The sequence below is a fragment of the Myotis brandtii genome, unplaced genomic scaffold, assembly GCF_000412655.1.
Source record: "Myotis brandtii unplaced genomic scaffold, ASM41265v1 scaffold79, whole genome shotgun sequence".
In the NCBI taxonomy this organism is placed as follows: Eukaryota; Metazoa; Chordata; class Mammalia; order Chiroptera; family Vespertilionidae; genus Myotis; species Myotis brandtii.
The window spans coordinates 8,174,521-8,189,579 of NW_005371173.1; the positions used below are offsets into that span (position 1 = coordinate 8,174,521).

General features: G+C 37.8%; 1 protein-coding gene across 5 annotated transcripts in view; it reads left to right on the top strand.

Moving 5' to 3' along the window:
• The window catches only part of COL4A3 (collagen, type IV, alpha 3 (Goodpasture antigen)), a 130,222-nt gene extending 118,247 nt beyond the window's left edge, over nucleotides 1–11,975 (top strand). Inside the window, exons 45-53 of one of the 5 annotated variants that reach the window (XM_014531044.1) lie at nucleotides 42–113; nucleotides 201–326; nucleotides 1,171–1,269; nucleotides 4,079–4,291; nucleotides 6,445–6,622; nucleotides 6,750–6,864; nucleotides 8,289–8,461; nucleotides 9,103–9,234; nucleotides 10,835–11,971. In XM_014531044.1, coding sequence (XP_014386530.1) covers nucleotides 42–113; nucleotides 201–326; nucleotides 1,171–1,269; nucleotides 4,079–4,291; nucleotides 6,445–6,622; nucleotides 6,750–6,864; nucleotides 8,289–8,461; nucleotides 9,103–9,187 — 1,061 coding nt within the window. In that variant the 3' untranslated portion in view covers nucleotides 9,188–9,234; nucleotides 10,835–11,971. Of the gene's footprint in view, nucleotides 1–41; nucleotides 114–200; nucleotides 327–1,170; nucleotides 1,270–4,078; nucleotides 4,351–6,444; nucleotides 6,623–6,749; nucleotides 6,865–8,288; nucleotides 8,462–9,102 lie in introns of those variants that run through there. The other 4 variants (XM_005883503.2, XM_014531045.1, XM_014531043.1 and 1 more) reach the window with 4 other exon arrangements.
• Nucleotides 11,976–15,059: the final 3,084 nt, after the last annotated feature.

The window sequence follows — 15,059 nt, forward strand, 5'->3', positions numbered from 1 at the left end:
AGAGGAATCACATTTCCCCACCCCCCTCCCTTTGTTTTAAGGAGAGAAGGGTAATCCAGGATTTCCAGGAGAAATTGGACCTCCAGGGCCACCTGGGCCAAAAGGGCCACAAGGTAAATATTACTGCCTTAGTATTGCTCTCCATGAAGAAAGGGTAGCTCATCAATAAAGCCATCATCTCCTTATGTTCATGTCAATAGGTGCACGTGGAGACCCTGGCACAGTTAAGATCATCTCCCTTCCAGGAAGTCCAGGGCCACCGGGCCGAGCTGGAGGACCAGGGATGCCAGGAGAACCTGGGCCACCAGGGCCACCGGGAATCCCAGGTGTGGGACTGGAAGCATTGACTTGGATCACTAGGAAGTAGTTGAACTAGCAAACGGTGCTTCACAGGAAATGTTACACACTGTAGTGGTTTTTATAATTGGTTTCAAATTTGAGCTCATGTTAGTCTTGACCAGCAAATACAAAGCCTTTTGAGTCTATTGAAAGCTGTTGTGCATGGTGTAAACTTGAGTGAGTACACTCTAGGGCACTTAGGGATGTTGTTTTTTAATTAAGGTAAAAGTACTCTGTCTTCTCTGACAACTGTTAGTCTTAGAGCTCTATTTCTGATTGCCTGAATAAACCTGACTTCTATGTATTGGTACGTTTCTAATGCTTTGTACAGCACTTGGAAAAGTAGTAAATACAAATGTAAGGTTAATCTTATGAAAGCTTTTCAAAATACTAGTATTAGTGTATGAAAATTGAACTAACCCCTTTATATAGGTTCAGCATATTGTGATAGTCTTCTGAATGGAATTATGTTCCAAGTTTGCTTGAAACACCTGGGAGATGACATATTACTTTGATCAATACAAGGGCATAGTGAGTTCTGGAACAGCATAAATCAAAATGGCAGCAGTTTTAAAATGCTGTATTTCATAAACTCCTAGTTCATTTGTAAGGGGCCTTTTTCCTGGGAACGAAGGTGTAACAAATTGGATGACCAACTGTCCCAGTTTACACAAGGCTTACCTTCTGCTCAGCTTGCAACACTTACACTGCTGACACTGGGGACGTCCCAGGTAAACTGGATGGCAGACCACCCTACCTTTCATCCCATATGAACTATTCAATATGATGTTGGTTTTTTGTTTTTTGTTGTTGTTGTTGTTTTATGTGAAGGACCCTGTGGGCCAAGAGGTAAACCAGGCAAGGATGGAAAACCTGGAACTCCTGGACCAATTGGAGAAAAAGGCAGCAAAGGTTCTAAAGGAGAGCAAGGTAAATGGCTGGCTTATTGCCTTCGCCGGGGAGCTCTTTCAATAGACAGAGAAGCCTTACTTGAATATGTGACCACAATAATAATCTAGATCTTTCAGTGTGTGCTGTTCAAATTAGACTAAAAACCAGCAGCAAAACACTCATTTGGGAGATGAAAATCAAGAGTTACTGGAACACACCAGGTTTCCTACCTCCTAACTAGACAAATATTCACCAAATTAGTTTGAGGACATTTAGTCCTCATGAAGCACTAATTCCATTTTCATAAAGGCCAGTGCTGTTTTTAATTTATAGGAGTACTTAGTTAATAATATCTACTTATGGGAGTGTTATACAAGAAGAGAAATATTATCTTGATATAAATAGAAGAACAACTCGGTATTCTTACTTAGGAAAGCCATGTGTTAACTATGCCATTCTTGACTACAACTCAATAACTCGGGGCGGGGGGGGGAGCCTCTTAAATATTTAAGTCTGAACATAAGCTATATCTTCACCTGGGTCGAAATCTGCCTTCTGCAAAAGTTTCAAAAGCACCTCCTACAAACTACCTAGATGTCCAAATCTTATATTTTAGGATTGCTGACTTTGTTAAAATAAGAAAAAATTCTAAATGGGATTTTCCAATTATATGCCCAGATCTATTATAATAAGGCTATAAAGACTGGATATTTAAATCTTTAAAAATTCAAATATGCTAATGTTAACTATATCAATTTCTTAATAACTCATAATTTAGTATTGTCATGAGTGTACATTAGAGCACTATTTATTTGACTTTCATTCAAATGTTTTTTAAATTGGTAAAAAAAAAAAAAGTCTTACTAATAATTCTATTAATTAAAAAAAGTTTACTGACCAAGTTAGTTCTTTCAGAATGGGACCACAGCAAGAGCAAAGGTACTACAGTACAGATTGTACTGAGAATGATTATCAAGTAGACTGGTGGTTCCCAACGTGGGGCACTCACCCCACAGGGGGGCAATTTGATTTTTGAAGGGGGCAATTTGAGAATGAGTTATTAACAGTGAATTTTTGGCATTTCTTATGGTTCCAGGGGCCTTATATGTTTATACAGTATATAAATATATATTGTGACATATTTATGCATTTCAGTTCTCTATATGTTTTGAAACTTTATTTGCTATTTTTTCATATCACTTCATATTACTATTCTTTTTTAACTATTTCTTAGAGTTTTCTTCCTCAGTATTTCAACTGTCCTTTCTTTTTTCTCTTTCATGGATGCCATATTCTTTGGAAGCTTGTTTAGACCAAGTTGATGGCCTTTTAGGCTTCCTCCACGTGAATAATTATTCACTTTTTGAATAATAAGAATTATATGTCACAGGGGGGAGGGGCATCTGGATTTTAGAGATGCTTAGGTGGGCATGGCCAAAAAAAGGTTGGGAACCAATGAGGTTGACATAGTTGGTCCTAATGCTACCAAAGACCTCCTAAGAATGAGGAGGGGATCTAAGAGTCAAACAGCATTGGTCTAAACTGAAAGCCTTGGACTTTCCTGGAAATGCAGAATATCCTCAGATCATGCTGATTTGCATAATCACTCACTTGAGTTTCTTGTCATGCTTAGCTAATCACTTCACAATTCCTGTGCAGAGACCTGAAGGGGTCTTCTGCTTGGAGCCAGGGATAGCCCCCCTGCAAAAGAGGGTAGATGCTAGGAACAGTGAAGATACCTTCTCTATCTGATATATTTAAAACAATGGCAATCTAACTTTTCAAGACAACTTTTAAGAATTTGGATATGGCCTATTTTTTAATTTCAAAGACTGACCCATGGACCCCGAAAATAGAAATGAGTGAGGAGACTGAAAAAAATATATGTAATATTGGGGCTTTACCAAATCCTTGTGAAAAGTATTGACTTATAATTAGGACTAAACTAGGACACTGCCTGACTCCATGGCCTGGTTGTTTATGGGGAACAATACCTCCCTTGACTCACTAGGCCCAAAATCCAAGTGTCTGCTGGCTCTGCATGTCCTTAGAATTCTAAAGAACCATCACCCAGATCAGGTTGGAGTGGAGGGTCGGGGTGCAGTGGCAGCAGAAATGGATCAGGGGAGATGGGGGTGGCTAAGCCTCGCCAGTATCATAAATAGTGGGTATTTGATGAAGAAAGGGAGAACAGGAGGAATGAGAAAAATGGATAGTGACAAAGGTGTATTAATTAGCTTACTCAAATGCAGAGAAAATTTACAAAGTAAAAAAAGTATTCTTGTTTTAATTCATATAAATAAACTCTTATCACAGAACAAAGTCTTCTGTTTTTACTTGCCTTACTAATTGATCAAAAACATTCTTGAAGTTTGCACCTTTGAAAGGAACTGTCAATGTTTTCCATGTTTATTGAATTTATGAAAAAAAATCTACGTAATTTATCTTCTTGAATAGATTTTCAAAGCATAGATATTTGACTTATTTCCATTGTAGGATACACTGATTTATGCATAAAAGATGTACATAAGACCTACCAAAGGCAGACCACTGTGCTAGGCACCACAGGGAAATACAAAGCAGAAGACCTGATCTTAGAACACCCATAAGATATACACAGGCATTGTATTTGTAACATACAATGTATGTACATTATGCAGTATCTATAACAGGCATTGTGTGACATTATTCAGCATTTAATAATATTGTTTGACCATTTTATATGCCACTATTCTGTGGCTCCTTTCTATATTTGGGGCTTATCAGATATACACAAACATTTAAATTAGTACTTTGGAATAAGTTTGAGGTTATTTGTATTGAAACATGTATAATGTGTTTCTTGAAGGACCACCTGGATTCGATGGACGGCCAGGTTTGAAGGGGATACCTGGTGACATCGGACCACCTGCAACCGGGACAACAATGAGAGGCTTTATTTTCACCCGCCATAGTCAGACCACAGCAATTCCTTCCTGTCCAGAAGGAACGGAGCCACTCTATAGTGGGTTCTCTCTTCTTTTCATACAAGGAAATGAACAAGCTTATGGACAAGACCTGGGTAATGTCCCAGTCCAAGTTCCCACTCACTGTTCCAAATACAGATTGTAAATTTTTATGGTATGTGGTGCTTCGCTCTGAAGTACCTTGGGTATGTTACAGTACTTTTTAAAGAGAGTAAACAAAACATAGGCCTAATATCTAATGTTTATTCTAGAATGTAAAGCTTTTTAATTGTAGTTGACATCCAATATTATTAGTTTCAGGTATACAATGTAGTGGGATTTCATATTTATACACCTTACAAAGTGATCACCACAAAGTCCATTATCTATCTGTCATCATACAGTTATTGTGATATTATTGACTGTATTCCGTATGCTGTACTTTACATCCTGTGACTTATGTTTGTACCTCTTAATCCCCTTCACCTTTTTGCCCATACCACCACCACCCAAACCTCTGGCAACAATTAGTTTTTCTGTACCTGAGTTGATTTGTTCATTTGTTTAGTTTTGTAGATTCCATACATAAAGTATTTGTCTTTCTCTGATTTATTTCACTTATCCATATTGTCACAAGGGCAAGATTTCATTCTTTTTCATGGCTAATATTCTGGCATGTGTGTGTGAACATATATTTCTTCTTTATTCATCTATTGATGAACATCTAGGTTGCTCCCACATCTTGGCTATTGTAAATAATGCTGCAGTGAACATGGGGATACATATATCCTTTTGAATTAGTGTTTCATTTTCTTCAGATAAACACCCACGGGGTGTGGCAGGGCAGGGGCCTCAGGGAAACGCCAGGGTGGGGTGAATAGTGTTCGAGAGGTTAATGGAGTGTGTCAGAAATGGCACCTGCTAGGTTAAAGAAAGGGGAGAGGGGAATGGCGCCTGCCAGCACCTCTGACTCAGGAGAAAGTTCTGACAGATTCCTGTTGCTCCAGCACACGCCCTGAACTAGTTCAATGTATCACCTTCGCATATGACCTAGGTGCTTTTCAGTCTGCTCCTCTGTGCCAGGACTCAGAAAGAGCACAACCTGGGTTTCCCTTTGGCTCTCCCAGATGTAAACCCTGCTGGTTTTCAAAGCCAGATGTTATAGGGGCTCCTCTTCCTGGTTTAGGTCTCCCAGGCTAGGGCTTGGACCCCTAGCTCTTTGGGGAAGATATCTGTGGTTGTGATATCCCTCCCACTTGTGAGTCACCGAATGGGGAGTGGAGGATAGGGTAGGTCCTGAGTAGACTTAGTCTCCACCCCTCCTATCCATTTCAATGTGGCTTTTAAAAAATATCAGTAGTCGTAGAAAATCTGTTCTGCTAGTTTTCAGGTTGTTCTCAGAGATAGCTGTTCTATATGCAGTTGTCGTTTTGGTGTCAATGAGAGGAGGTGAACTCAGGAACTTCCATCATCTTTTTTTTTATTAATATATTTTTATTGATTTCAGAGAGGAAGGGAGAGGGAGAGAGAGATAGAAACATCAATGATGAGAGAGAATCATTGATCGGCTTCCTCCTGCATGCCACCTACTAGGGATCAAGCCTGCAACCCAGGCATGTGCCCAGACCAGAAATTGAACCACGATTTCTTCTGGTTCATAGGTTGACTCTCTACCCTGAGCCACACCTGCTGAGTGCTACTCCGTCATCTTGAACTCGAAGCCAGGAGCCTTGCTCTTAAATGCCAATATAGCTTGTCCTGTTCAACAAAAACAATTTTCACTTAAATCACTTTTTTAATATTAAAAGCAACATCTTTTCTAAAGCTTTATCTGGCTATTAGCTATTATATACATATCAAGAACTAGGAATACTTTGAAGCAAAAACTAATCTCTACCAGTCCTCAAATTCTAGACTGATTAGAAAGAGCCACAGGAAGTATTATGGAAGGAGAAAGAGGATTTGTTTACCCACTGAATCTTTAATTTCTATCATTTTTAAAACTTATATAACATTTTGTTATATAACTCATGTTATAACTTTTTTTAAAAAGTCTTTATTGCTTAATGTATTACATACCTGGTAAGTCTCCTTTTTCCCCCATTTACCTCTCCCCAGCCGCTCCCACCCCTCAGCAGTTATAATTCTTTAGTGTTGTCTTTCTTCAGTTTTTGCCATAGATTATGTTTTAATTCGTCTCTACCTAGTAACAATATTCAAAATAGTTTTAATGTTACTGAAAGTGATACCTAGTCTGATGTTTTATTAGGAACTCTTGGAAGCTGCCTACAGCGATTTACCACAATGCCATTCCTATTCTGTAACATCAATGATATATGTAATTTCGCATCTCGAAATGATTATTCATACTGGCTGTCAACACCAGCTCCGATGCCAATGGATATGGCTCCAATTACTGGCAGGGCCCTGCAGCCTTATATTAGCAGGTAAAAATTCAATCCTTTAGTTTTGTGATGAAACCAGGTAAATTACTCCATTTGTAATCACACTGTAGATAGCACATCACAGTGCAAAAAGTGGCGATGCCACCACATTCTTTGTTTCATGTTACAGATGCACTGTCTGTGAAGGTCCTGCGATTGCCATAGCCATTCACAGCCAAACCACGGACATTCCGGCATGTCCCCATGACTGGATTTCTCTCTGGACAGGATTTTCTTTCATTATGGTAAGGAAAAAGGGACAGCAAATTCACAGTAAAAACTGCCTATGAAATCCTAAATGCCCCCAAAATGTGACTGTCATCAATTCATATGTCATGAACATTTGCTTGTAAATCTGAAAATATACTCTCTTTTTAAAAACCAATAAGTTGTTTTTTTGGTAAAAAAAAAATGGAGCATTTGAAAAAACTTCTCAGGAGATTACCCACAAATTCTAAATAAGACATTTAGGTGAACAGTAACTACAATGTTGGTAATAAAATGTCTATTTTTAAAAATGTAGTACATATTTTATATCCATACTCCATAATCCTTATGAAAATTCTGCAAGACAGTTTCTATCATCTACAGATTTACATTAAAAAAAAAGGAATAATTTCCCCAAGGTCCCATAATAAGTAAGTAGTAAAACTAGGATTTGCACCTAAATCTGTCTGCCCCAAAATCTTGATGCCTTATACTGTTTCCTTTGGTATTCATATGAAGATGGGAACTAAGCGAAATCACCTTTTAAAGAAAAATTCCCCTGCTATAAGTGCTAAATGAAGAAATCTATGAACTGATCATCTGTGAGTCTGACTGCTGTACACTGTAGTTAGTGGTTATTCATATTCTGTACAGCATCATTTATAAGACACTATTCCCCCTTCTTTACTCACAAATGTCCATTGTTTCAAACATCAGCACCTACCATATGCCATGAATGGTCTAGGTCAGTGATGGCGAACCTATGACACGCGTGTCAGAGGTGACACGCAAACTCATTTTTTTGGTTGATTTTTCTTTGTTAAATGGCACTTAAATATATAAAATAAATATCAAAAATATAAGTCTTTGTTTTACTATGGTTGCAAATATCAAAAAATTTCTATATGTGACACGGCACCAGAGTTTTTCAAAATGCTGACACGCTGAGCTCAAAAGGTTCGCCATCACTGGTCTAGGTCCTAAAGATACCTGCAGTAAACCAGAGTTCCTGCTCTCATGGAGCTTCTATCCTGTGGAGAAGGACGACAATAAACAAGAAGACACAATAACAACAGTAATGAGCACAGACGGTAAATGGTATTATGAAGGACATAAGGCAAGACAAAGGGAGAGAATGTGAGAGGAATGACATCAAAGAAAGCCTCTGGAAATTATATTTAAACAGACCTCTGAATGACAAGAAAGAACCAGTCACACCTGGGGAAAAAGAGCATTCTAGGCAAAAGAAAGTTTTTACTTTCTTTTTGATGACTATAGTTCAACATGGAATACTAGCAAATCTGAGCAAAGAAGCGTAAGAAGCTAAATTCATGCTTTTTTTTCTTATCTTCTATTACTATATACATATGTAGTAATAAAAGACAAGATGCCATATATGTATGGCACTAAACATTTCAACACTATGCACGGAATTCTTATTCTGATATTTTCATTGTGATAGTTCACAAGTGCAGGTTCTGAGGGCTCTGGGCAAGCACTGGCATCCCCGGGATCCTGCCTGGAAGAATTCCGAGCCAGTCCATTCATAGAATGTCATGGAAGAGGAACATGCAACTACTATTCAAATTCCTACAGTTTCTGGTTGGCTTCATTAAACCCAAAAAGAATGTTCAGGTAATTATTCAAAATCAAATTTAATCTAATGACGCAACTGCAGAACTATTAAAAGGTTGCCTATGTTAGAGTGTGATTACCTGTGTGTTGATGTACTCATATTTTTAAAAGTTCGCATACCAATGAAATCCTGTTTAGCTTGGCACTTCTAGTTTATAAGAAGCAACGGGTAGCCATGGTTTTGTACTACTGGGCCAACAAAGGCATCACTAGATGTATTTAACCCTCTGTACACCATAAGCGTCTATAGCATAAAAAGATGTGGGGATGGTTTCTGGTTTGGACGCGTGGAAGTTAACTGGTTAATATTTAGATATAGATTGATAGTAAATTACTGAATAAAACCATTAAATGATCTGCTAATTTTAATTTATTGTATCGGACGAGTTTTAAGACAGGCTATTTAAAAAGTAGGTGTAGTTTTCATTATAAAAAGATGATCTGTATGTTTCCTCTGTGCTACTGAAATACAACTAAAATCATAATATGTCTACATATATATATACATTTTCAGAAATATACCTTCTATAATAAAGTTTAGGTGAGATATAATATGCATTGATAAAACTCAAACCCAACAAGCATTTCCTTTTTATCTACAAATTGATGATATTTGTCTTTTCTTTCTTATTTATTTTCAGAAAACCTATTCCATCAACTGTGAAAGCTGGGGAGTTAGAAAAGATCATAAGTCGCTGTCGGGTGTGCATGAAGAAAAGACAATGAAGAAATCAATGAAAATAGAACTGTTATTTTTCATCTTCAATAATCAAGTAATGATGCATTTATTGGTTATTTAAGTATTTAAATGCATTTAAGTTTTTTTTTCTCTCTAACCAAACAATATCGCTCTATGATGGCTTGGTACAAAGTTCCTATTCGTTTCTCCACACAACAAAGCACTTACTTTAAGTTAGCTCTGTGATCCTGGTCTCTACGTCTGTGTTTCAAAGTTCCCTATGGTAAGGCAGCAAAGCTTTCACAAAATATCACTGAAATTGTATTCCATTTGTATCCAATGCACTATCTAAATGGTGACTGTATAAAGTCTGATGTGACAAGTGAAGAGCTATTTGGTCCACTAAATTCCCAAGATTTGCCCCCTTCTATTCCAGTCTTTGAGACTCAGGGAGGCTCTATCAGTTTTAGATTGCCCCACCTACTTCCTAAGACTTTTAGATGCTAAGTAGAGGAGATGGGGGTGAGTGGATTATGAGGCTTCACTGATGGAACTGGACTTTCAGATCTGTTAATTAACCTCAGGCTTGAGGGAACCAGAATTAAACTGAGGTGCATAGATTTCCTAGGGCTCTTTCAAATATCCCAAGCACTAAGGCCAAAAGGGGGGTTCCCTGAATGGAATCTCAATAGCTGTGAAAACACTGTATGGTTTTGTTTTGTATTTTTAAAGTCTTTTTGTTTGTCCATTGAATTTTGTTTGTCCATTGTAGCAATATAGCCTGTTTGTGTTCCAAGTAGGTACAATTTTTAACTTTAGTGACTTAATTTTAATAGAATATTTTTTACACACATACTCTAAAATGTGTCTAAATTTTGACTTTTACCAGCACAACCACAAAAATAATAAGAAAACTACTTAGATTTGTACTTTATCCCCATTCCTATAAATGTTAGTGCATATAATTGAGTAGTTCAGTAATCCATGAAAAAACTTAAGGCATTAGTTGGATTATCAGGCTCAGAAGATTTTTCCTTTGCTCTAAATATTCCATTTAATTTGGATATTTTGAGATTCCTTTGTTACTTCTCTAATTCTTCTTTGGTAAAAACATGTTTTTTAATATTACATATTCTTTCAAACTATATTGAGAGAGTCCACTGCGTAAAAATATTAATGTACAAATTGTACAGCTTGGCAGCTGTGTCATAAAACTTGCTTTTCAATGTGCTGATACATTCCCAGGGTTACTTAATTCAACTTAATAAGCATTTTATTCAGTGCCAAGCCATACTCAGGCACTGTGCTAAATTACAGAAACACTAATAGGGAAAATTATATATATATTTGTTTTATTCCTAATATCCCAGAAAAGGTAATTTACTGTTTCTGTTAGGAATCCTACATATCTGAGTTGGTTTTTCTCCCTTTTCGTTCTTTACCTCTGTCCTAATATTTCATGATAATTCAGCAGACCTCAAAAAAGGTTCAAAAATAAGATCTATGCCCAGGGAGAACCCAGGGCTTCTGGCTTTTCTGAGGCATCACAGAAGCCAAGGTCTGGATAATATAAAGAAAACAAAGATCTGCAAGACATTAAAAACCATTTATACTTGATGGTAGCACTATTTGATGAGTCTCAGAAGTCAGGCAACCTAAGAAAAAGCTCTGAATATGTTTCTTGACCCACCTAGGTGGAGTTGGTGCTGATATTTAAATTCTGGTTTTGTTGCTTCAATCTCAGTTGCTTTGGAAGTGAAGATGTGGCCCCAGAGGACAGCACAGACTGTGACCACGGTCCGCATCCTCCACTGCTCAAATGACTGCTGTCAAGCCATTTTTACACTTAAATGAAGAAGCACTTTCTATACTCAGATTACTTATTTAGACTCACCTAATATTAAGACTTTTTGCTCTAAAAATATCTCACTGTCCAAATTGCACTATACTGGCATGGAGGGCTAACGGATCTCCACAAACCCTCCACAGACCAGGAGTTCTTGAAGTGTGGTCCCTGTACCAGCAGCATGTGGGAACTTGTCACAAATGCAAATTCTAGGGCCAACCCAGACCTACAGAATTAGAAACTCAGGGGTAAGTCCCAGAAATCTGTTTTAACAAGTCCTCCTGGTGATTTTCAATGCACCCTAAAGATTGAAAAAAAAAACTGTTCTGGGCAAACACCCCCAAAAAACAACAATTGTACAGGCAGTTACCAAGTAGAGCTGGCTACAATTGTTCTACCTGTCCCTCTCTTTCAAGTTCAAACTCACAAATGAACTTACGGTTACCTAATGTTACTAATAAGAAAAAGCCCTAGATTGGTGCTAATGCCAAATACCTGGCCTACGCTTGTCCCCCAGCCTCCATCTTCTCTTGCCCTCTCATCAGTGTTTAACTTCTGAGGAAGACAAGTAATGCTAAATTCTAATGAAGCCATACTAAGCTGCTCAATCATACTTCTAAGACTGAGCATTGAAACACAGCTCATGTGCATTACTTTCTATAGTAGTAGCTTTATAATCTGAGAAGTTTTTAAAGTTATGAAGATTTAACTTTGCAGATAAAATGTAAAATAACTTGTTTCTTTTAAATTTGGGGCTTCACCTTTGGAATTTCACAGTTTGCTCAGAGGTCTCTCGTTTTGCAAGGTAAATGTTATTAAGTAACTTATTTATAAAAAGAATTACAATAATACTAAATTTGAGTTTATTGCTAATTTAACTTACAAAGATTTTTCTATGCATCAAATGTAACTTACTGCTTCAAAACTTAATTTAATATTCACTCTATAACCAAATGAAATATATTTAAAATATATTGAATATTTTATATCTTGACAATATTATAATATTGTAATGTACTAATATTTCTGTAATTATAGCAAAAATATAATTTTATTGTATTGTCTAATAATAAAATTTAAAATTATATCTGGTCTTATTTTTTCCAAGTGAAAATACATTTTTTTAAATTTTAAAAATATATGCTCACTGTCAAAACAATAGACAATACAGAAGTTAACACACTGTGGACACATTTTCATATCTATAAACAAGAACTAATCATTATTTGCATGGATTTACTATTTAAGTCAATGGGTCCCCAATTGATGGACACTTCTTAAGTTTTATTATGGACATGTTGTACATATTTCATGTCACAATTTGTAAAACTAGGTTCTTTATGGATCCAATGTCTAGGATGAATTAGAGAAAGAAAAAGACTGAAGAGGGGGAGTACAAGGGTAATGTATCAGTAGTCTAGCAATGGAACAAAGTACACTTGGACAGTTGACATTGAGGTGAGAGACTTTAAAGATGGGGGACTTAGGAGACAGTGAAAGGTGACTTCGGAATTTTGAACCTTGGTGACTGAAATTAACTGAAAAAGGAAAATTCAGGAGAACGTTATCTGGATTGAGATGAGGAAGAAATTTGAGTTTGAAATCCTTTTGGGACCAAAGCTCCAAAGGGACACTTGGCCTAGAACTAGTGCAACCAGATGAGTCTAAATAAATGTAACCTATTTAGATTTTTATGCCACCTTTTCCCACAAAAGATTTGAGGCAATGTGGTCGAAAGTCTACGATGAACTGAACTGTAAATAGGAATGGCCACATGAATGAAGTCCCAGAATGAAGCTCTTGTCACAAAACACAAGGCAGCCGAGTTTCCAGGTAAGGGAGAGAAATGTGCCCTTTTTTGGGTGTTTTTTGTTTTTGAGATTCTACCAACAGTGTTAGATGCTTTCACATATCATTCTCAGTCTCGTTAACAGAATTAAATGATTCAGGAAGATTAAGGGTGATCAGGATTAAAGGAGAAGACTTTGGATTGGTAATTGAATTACATAAGGAATGTCCTGAGTTTATTTGAGCCAAACATATGTCGGGAGCAAGATCTCAAATGCTCTGGAAAATAGCAGTTTGCAGCTTCTTTTATGCATTTGAAATGAAGGAGGGAACTAAGGAGAATGACATGGATGTGGGATTGGACTACAGGATAGTTAAAAAGATCCCCTGCTTTCTTGAAGGTGGTTTCCCTGATTTCAAAGGTGTGTTAACCTAGATGCACAGAAACAATGCACAGGGCTGGCTTAAGACGAGGATAAACCTCTTGCTGAAAGTTATGTGCCTGGGGCATCACTACTCACCATGACCTGCCCTGTTAGGAACGTATGATCAGACAATCCTGTGAGGTTACTTTCCATAGAATCCTTTTTTTTTTTCAACCACACAGTCTTCATTTAAAAGTTCATTTTCTTGGGGGGTAGGGGACAGGAGTAAAAAGCAAACTGCAATTAATTAAAAGGTGAAAGGGTAGTGGTGGAAGCAGCAGGGCCCTCCTTCCTAAAGGTTTTGGTCATAGATGGCTCATCCACCTTGGTCTCTTTCTGCCTCCAAAAAACGTTGGTTAAGTCCAATCAGTCCTAAAATAAATCTCTTAAAGAGAAATGCCTTGCCATTGCTATGAAGGGGCCCAAGAATGCCATTCTCAGAGGGCCTCTCACATTATTTTCAACAATGATAACATCTCTGGCATATCTTTAATTCTGGGGAAATACAGACTCAAGTAAGTCTTTGTTCGGCTCAAGTCCAGGCATACAAAGTATTCCGCCATTTGACGTCAGTCCGTCCCAATGTTGGTGGACAAGGTACTGGTTTTTCCTGCAGAGGGAAAGATCATTAGATCCAGAGAGAGGTCTCCGAAGCTTAACAAAGACTCACTACAATGAAACCTAAGTCCTCCGGGATTCTCGTCTTGACAGATTAGGGGAGCCCGTCAAACCAGGGTCACTCTCAGGGAAGGCGTCTGAGAGTTCAGGAACCTAAACAGTCATCAACGTTAAAGTGTTTAAGAATCACTTGCAGGATGGTGATTAACAGGAGAAAGGGGGTGGAGGTAGGGAAGGGTAAAGGGGGGTCAAACATATGGTGATGGAAGACTGGGCACACAATGCAATATACAGACGATGGATTATAGAACTGAACACTTAAATCTATATAATGTTATTAACCAAGGTCACCCCAAATAAATCGGGAAGGGTAAAGGGGGGTCAAACCTATGGTGACGGAAGACTGGGCACACAATGCAATATACAGACGATGGGTTATAGAACTGAACACTTAAAACCTATATAATGTTATTAACCAAGGTCACCCCAAATAAATTTAATTTTTAAAAAGTCACTTGCACCTCTTTCACTGCTGGTGGGAATGCAGACTGGTACAGCCACTGTGGGAAACACTATGGCGTTTCCTCAAAAAGTTAAAAATGGAACTTCCATTTGACCCAGTGATCCCACTGCTAGGAATATATCCCAAGAAACCAGAAACACCAATCAGAAAGGATATATGCACCCCTATGTTCATAGCAGCACAATTCACCATAGCTAAGATCTGGAAACAGCCTAAGTGCCCATCAGTAGATGAATGGATTAGAAAACTGTGGTACATCTACACGATGGAATACTATGCTGCTGTAAAAAAGAAGGAACTCTTACAATTTGCAACGGCATGGATGGAGCTGGAGAGCATTATGCTAAGTGAAATAAGCCAGTCAATGAAGGAAAAATACCACATGATCTCACTCATTCATGGATAATAAAGACCATTACAAACTTTTGAACAATAATAGATACAGAGGCAGAGCTGCCAGACATATGTACTACTATCTGTAATACTTTAAACAATAAAATAAAAAAAATTTTAAAAAGTCACTTGCAGAGCTAGCGACATCGGCAGATTCCCAGGAGAAGTAGTTGTTTAACTGGCTGCCGAAGGTTTCCTTGTGGACATGCGGCTCTCAGAGATCGCGAACTCTACGTAACCGAGAACGAAACACCTACCGTGAGAAGTCGTTCCCTGCGGTGGGTGCACGGCCCGCGCCAGAAACGCGCCCCCGGACGGGATCCCGG